This window comes from Nannospalax galili, unplaced genomic scaffold (genome assembly GCF_000622305.1).
Source record: "Nannospalax galili isolate Female #2095 unplaced genomic scaffold, S.galili_v1.0 scaffold2271, whole genome shotgun sequence".
In the NCBI taxonomy this organism is placed as follows: domain Eukaryota; kingdom Metazoa; phylum Chordata; class Mammalia; order Rodentia; family Spalacidae; genus Nannospalax; species Nannospalax galili.
In genome coordinates, this window is record NW_008329329.1 from 1,424 (window position 1) to 7,850 (window position 6,427).

The 6,427-nt window shown below is 45.6% G+C and overlaps 1 protein-coding gene across 1 annotated transcript in view; it reads right to left on the reverse strand.

Moving 5' to 3' along the window:
- Window positions 1–373: 373 nt before the first annotated feature.
- The window catches only part of LOC103736998 (solute carrier family 22 member 2), a 26,958-nt gene continuing 20,904 nt past the window's right edge, over window positions 374–6,427 (reverse strand). The window contains exons 4-6 of the mRNA XM_008836675.2: window positions 5,178–5,346; window positions 2,516–2,630; window positions 374–484 (exon numbers count right to left, since the gene is read on the reverse strand). Of these exons, the coding sequence (XP_008834897.1) occupies window positions 374–484; window positions 2,516–2,630; window positions 5,178–5,346 (395 nt within the window). The remainder of the gene's footprint in view (window positions 485–2,515; window positions 2,631–5,177; window positions 5,347–6,427) is intronic.

Consider the following 6,427-nt stretch of genomic DNA (forward strand, 5'->3'; position numbering starts at 1 on the left):
ATCTTGGATAAATATTTGATACTGAAGGACATAGAGCATCTTCAGTTTTTTAAGGTTGGCTGATATTTTAATTTTATAATGATCAATTTTGAGAGCACTGCTTCACATAAATACGTAGTAGAAAATGACAGACGTGTCTAGGGTCACTTCATAAATTGTTGGAAATTATATCTTAGTCTCAGGCCAAGATTCACTTCATATTTGTCTGAGGAAAATGTTATCAGAAAACCTGCTGTCCATGCCAACATGTTGCCTGCCTCTGTTGCTGCTAATTTTGGACTCAGTGATAATTTGAGGATGTGCTCCTTTCCTTAATGTGTGTGACTGGGATTCTATGAACATTGAGAAATTTTGTCAAAACCAAAGACATGTCTTACCAGTTGTACATTAAGATCAAAGTATGTTTCCTTATCTGAGGAGTTCTGACCAAGTCAAGGAATGAAGGGTTCAGCTTCTTGCCAGCCTCCTCATCTGCCCTCAGGCTCTAAGAGAAGATCAAAAGGGTGTTGTCTGTTAAACGCTGTGTCACCTAGTCCTACAGCAAATGACAACCATGTGTCATACTGAGTGTCCATCACACTGTAGAAGCCCAGTCCTCCACCAGCCTTGGAACATACTGTCTCTGAAAGTATTAAATGCTGTGTCACCTAGTCCTACAGCAAATGACAACCATGCGTCATACTGAGTGTCCATCATACTGTAGAAGCCCAGTCCTCCACCAGCCTTGGAACATACTGTCTCTGAAAGTTAGGATCTATTTGTCACTCCATTTTACAGAAGAGGAGCTAGAAAAAGCTCCTGGTATGTATCTGAAGTGTGCTTTGTAAGGCACAGTGGGATGTCACAGGGATCCGTCTCTGAGGTCCCATCTGAACCTACCCATCTGGACCCTGCTGAAGTCCAGTAGGCAGGAAGCTTCACTCCATTTTACAGAAGAGGAGCTAGAAAAAGCTCTTGGTATGTATCTGAAGTGTGCTTTGTAAGGCACAGTGGGATGTCATAGGGATCCATCTCTGAGGTACCCATCTGAACCTACCCATCTGGACCCTGCTGAAGTCCAGTAGGCAGGAAGCTCAGGCTGGGGACTTTGATATTCAGACCAGCAGCACGTCACCTGGAGCTTGATAGAAATCAAGTATCATCAGGCTGAGGAGATGGCCCCACAGCTTGAGGACCAGAGTTCAGATCCCCAGAAACCCATGAAAGTGCTGGGTGTGTGTGTGGTGGTCTGCGTGTAATTCCAATCTTGGAAAGCAGAGCTAGAGGATCCCAGAACAAGTCAGCCAGCAAGACTAACCATATTATGAACCCTGGGTTTGATTGAGAGACCTTGTCTCATTGTATTAGGTTGAAGGGTGGTTGAGGTTGATTCCTGATATCAGCCATGGACCTCAAACAGGCATGCAGAGCTGGGACTTTCTGCTCCACTGCCTCCATCCTGACGGGTCACGTGATGGTGTGAGAAACAGCAGAGCACACGCAGCAACCAGGCTGCCACCACCTGACCTTTACCTTGCTGTGTGAGATAGGGACTTGTTGGCAAAGAATCCAAAGCCTACAAATGGCTACCATGCCAGTCACGGGAGGAAAACTACCACATTTCAGAACACGCTCAGAAAGAGGGAGGAAATGAGGCTAAAAGGCCTCAGAGTTCCAAATCCCTCACTCTAAATGCCATGCAAATGTCAAATTCTTACAGTTAACTGATGCTAGACCCTCATCCAGAAATGGTTTACTCTCGTATTGTCATAATGTCATAATTTTCTTTGCGGGGGGGAGCAGGGGGCAGGGTCTGTACCCCGGCTGGCTTCCAACTCACTATATAGCCAAGGAGGACCTTGAACTTTTAATTCTCCTGCCTCCACCACCTTCCAAGTTACAGGCATGTACCACACACCTGATTTCACGCAGTGCTGGGAGGCATGTCCTGAAACACAGATCAAACAGACTATGTCCAAAATGCTTAGAATTCTATGAAATTATTTGTGTTTTATGGATCTGGGAATCTGACTTGGGGAAGCTGGACATTCAGAGAAACAAAGAAACAGATGACTTGTAAAAAAAAATCTGGTTTTGGGCTGGAGAGATGGCTCAGTGGTTAAGAGCACTGGCTGTTCTTGCAGAGGATCCGGGTTCAATTCCCAGCACCCACATGGTGACTAACAACTGTCTGAACTCTTCCAGGGGATTCGATGCCTTCTTCTGATCTCCGCAATTGCATTGCACGACACGGGTGCACCTATCTATGTGCAGGCTTAGATTCATACACACGAAAATAAGTTAAAAAAAAATTTCTGTTTTTTGAGTGTTTTTTGGTATTTGCCATCTGCTCATTCTCCCGGGGAACACAAATCTCATACATGAAGTACTCTATCATGTTTTCCTACAATGAGGCCAAAATGAAAAGAGGTGGGTCCTTTCCTTGTCTGCTTTTTGGGATGGCTAGTGCGCATGACAGGTTTTCCCACCTTCCCTCCTCACCGCCCCCTATTTGACACCTAAGGCGAGAGCTCACCTGAAGAGAGGCTGGCACCGACTTTCCATTTTTCTTCGCAATGTGCTTAATGATCTTCATGGCTTTTGCATTTTTGTTCTGGGAGATCAGCCACCTTGGAGACTCGGGTATGCACCTAGGGCACAAGGTAGAGGAGGAGCCACCTTGGAGACTCCCCACTGCCAGTTCTCACAGTGGGGTTTCTGGGAGGATCTTGCACAGGGAGGGTGGTTCAGTGGGGTCTACAAAGGAAGCCCAGGCTGCACAGGGCTTGTGAGGCTCTTTCCTCCCTCCTATGCTGTCCTGTAGTCCGCTGTGCCCAGGATGCCTCTGGGCTCTCTCCTCAGCATTCTAAGTGGAACAGCAGCAAGCGGAGCAGGGTGCAGCTGAATATGCAACTTGTATCACAGCAAGGAGGGCAGGGCCATCAGGCTTGTTCATTTTATGTGTATGAGTGTTATGCCTGCATGTATGTAAGTACACCTATGACATGCAGTGCCCATGGAGGACAGAAGAGGGCACTGGATCCCTGGACCTGGACTTACAAATGGTTGCTAGCTACCATGTGGGTGCTGGGATTCGAACCCTTGTCTCCTGCAAAAGCAGCCAGTGCTCTTAACCACTAAGCCATCTCTCTGGCCCTGAGACCCAGGCTTTTTAAAGGCCAGAGAGTAAACAGGTGGTGGGTAGAATGCAGAAACTAGCCTGAACAATTTGAGCTTGCTAGCAAGTCCTGGGGAAGTACTCTAAGCAAGGACCTTGAGTCTTGGGGTACTCAGAGTTGCTGGGGTCAGGGCAGTGTGGGAAAGGGTAAGGTAGGTGGGCAGTCAGTCAGTGCTGGAAGGGCTGGGAAAGATGTTTCTCTGGGAAGCAGGACCCAGCTGACCTGGGCTGGATGCTTCTGAGGAGGGCCATGTGGAGAGGGCCAGGGCAACTCCATGGTCAAGAGGGATAGGGATTCAGAGTGTGGCCTGCTTAGCAGCAGCCAAACCACAACTCCCACTGGGGCTTTGTAAGGCTGCTTTTCTAGTTTTAGTGGCTTGCCCCCTATTGCCTGAGCTGGAGACTTGAGAGAAGGGAGGAATCCGAACAGACCACAGGTGGGGCATCTGGGCAGTCTGAGTTTACCTACACAAAGAACAGCTGGGTAGAAGGAAGATAAGTGATGTTTTGGAGAATAAGGAATGCTGGGTAAGAAGCACAGGAGAGGACATTCTGGCTCGTTCTAAGCTCAAGCATCTGAGCTTTGGGTGCTTTCTATGAGTATCTTGCTTAATTCTGACATAAAGGTCACCTGTGTTCAGGCAAAGGTTGGGCAGTCAATTGATGAGGCCTTACTATGGGAATCCTGGCCGGTGGGTGTGCATGTACACTTGTGGAGGCCTGTGTGTGGAGGCCTGAGGCTGATTTTGGGAGCCTTCCTGGATCATGCTCTATCTTACTTATTGAGGCAAGATCTCTCAGTTGAACCCAGAGCATGCCAACACGGCTAGTCCAGCCAGCTTGCTCCAGGGATCTGCTGTCTCTGCTTTCCAAGCACTGGAGTTACGGGTGGGCCACCACATCCATCCAGCATTTACACAGTTTCTGGGGATCCAAACTCAGGTCTTCACACTTGTGTACTAAGCACTTTATCTACGGAGCCATCTCCCCAACACTGGTGAGTTCCTTGGTCTGTCTGTCCTTCATCTCTCACCTCTACCTACTTCCTCTTACCAATCCTATCTATTTTGAATGAAACAAAGATATACATGTAATTTACTAGAATTCGAGATCCTTAAATTTCACTGGTCCTGTGTATCTGTATATGGCCTAATTTTAGCACTTCAGGTTAGACACATTCAAAGCATAACTCATCACCTCCTTCCTCTTCTCAGTTCCTCATTCTTTTTAAAAAATATTTTATTTGTTTTTTATTTTATGTGTATGAGTGTATTGCCTGTGTGTATGTAAGTATATCTGTGTTGTGGAAATCCCACAGAAGTCAGAAGAGGGCATTGTAGTCCCCTGGAACTGGAGTTACAAGACAGTTTTAGCTACCATGGTAGGTGCTAGGAATCAGACCTGGGTCTTCTGTAAGAGTAGCTAGTGCTCTTAATCACTGAGCCATCTCTCCAGCCCCTGGTTCCTCATTCTTTAGAACAACTCCTGACCAATATGCAGGCCTGTATGTGTGTTCCCTTGGGCAGGAATGATAAATATATTTTACTTCCCTGGGTAACTCTGATTGATTGGTATTGGTCTGTCTAGAGTGGCATGTTGATATTTGGGGATGATGGCTGCAGTGATTGCTTGGAGATGTCTGCCTTGGCCATGGCTATGGGGATATAGTCATATCTTCTGTCTGTCAATCCTAGAAGAACAGTAGGACAGCAAAGAGTAATCTTGTTGACTTCTTAAAAGGGTCTGTCACCCAAACTGTACAGCAGATGCTAAGCACCAAATAGATAACATGAGCTGGACCAGTTCACAAAAGGATACATCCCAGTGAAAGGACATTTGATTTGCAGTGGATGACTGTGCAGTTTTCATCTTTGCAATGTGGAATTGGGCTTCCTGTGACACAGGCCTGGAGAGCACTAGAACACTTGCCATTTACAAGCAAGGTATCCATGCTGAAGGAAGACTTTTTGACAAAATAAATTATTTTGGTTCATTTCTTTTTTGTTCTAAATAGACTTACCAGAAGTACAGGAGGAAGCAGAAATTGGGCAGAGTCACCGTGAGCTGCAGCCACCTCCAGTGGGGAAGGGCGTAGGCCACTCCCGCCAGCACCAGGAGCCCAATGGTAAAGGCGACTTGGTAAAAGATGCCCACTGTTCTGCGGTAGCCCAGCCCGACAAATTCTGTAACTGCAGAGAAGACTCCAAATGATTAGCAGTTGAGCTAGCTTCTAACCTTAAGGAAGCCCAATGCCCAGCTCAAAAAACATGCCAATCTAAGATTTTCTACACTGCTCTCTGAGCAATTAAAATGTTTTTGAGTGTGTGTGTTGGGGGGGGAAGAAGAGTAGGGGGTGGAGAGGGTATTTTGTCACACTTTTTGCTGTATTAATTATAAACCTACGTTAACTAACCATATGAACAAAATGATCAAAAACGTTTGACTTGTAGACTAACTTCAGGGATAAGGCTGGGCATGGGGGGCTCATGCCTATAATTTCAGCACTCAGGAGGCAGAGGCAGAAGGATTGTTGCAAATTCAAGTCTATCCCAGTCTGCACAGAGAGTTCCTGTGTAGTGAGACCGTCTCAAAAAATGAAAACCAAAATAACGACAAAAAATAATTTCAAGGGCTGGAGAGATGGCTCAGTGGTTAAGAGCATTGACTGCTTTACCAGAGGACCTAGGTTCAGTTCTCAGCACCCACATCAGGCAGCTTACAATCACTTATAACTCCATCTCAAGGGGATCTGATGCCCTCTTCTGACTTCCACAGGCTCCTATTCACACATGATATGTACTCATATGGACACATATATTCACATAAATAAAAATAAATATAAGAACAAATAATTTCAGGGACAAAATTTTGTTCTATAATAACAAGGCAGTGATAACTCAAGGCCCAAATAAATGAACTAAACGCTGACTTCAGGTCATAGATGCTTTTAATATAAATGCAAGTTGTTTTCTTACAAAGCTAAAGACTTTCTTTGCAACTCTATTTATTTGGGTAAATGGCTTAGAAACTGTGGTGTGCTGGAATCAGCTGGTGCTGGCTTGCAAAAAAATTATTTAAAAAATTTCAAGAATTTTGCAAATGAATTGTTAAACTTTTATCTTGAAATCTGCATAGTAGGAGCAACTAAGCCTTAGAAAGTAGAAAACAAGCAAGCTAGACTTGAGGCAAGTTTCCAGCCACCACTGCATAAGGCAGAGAAATCAGCTTTATGGTCCATGTCTGCATCATGGCAGACGTACAGGGTCTGTG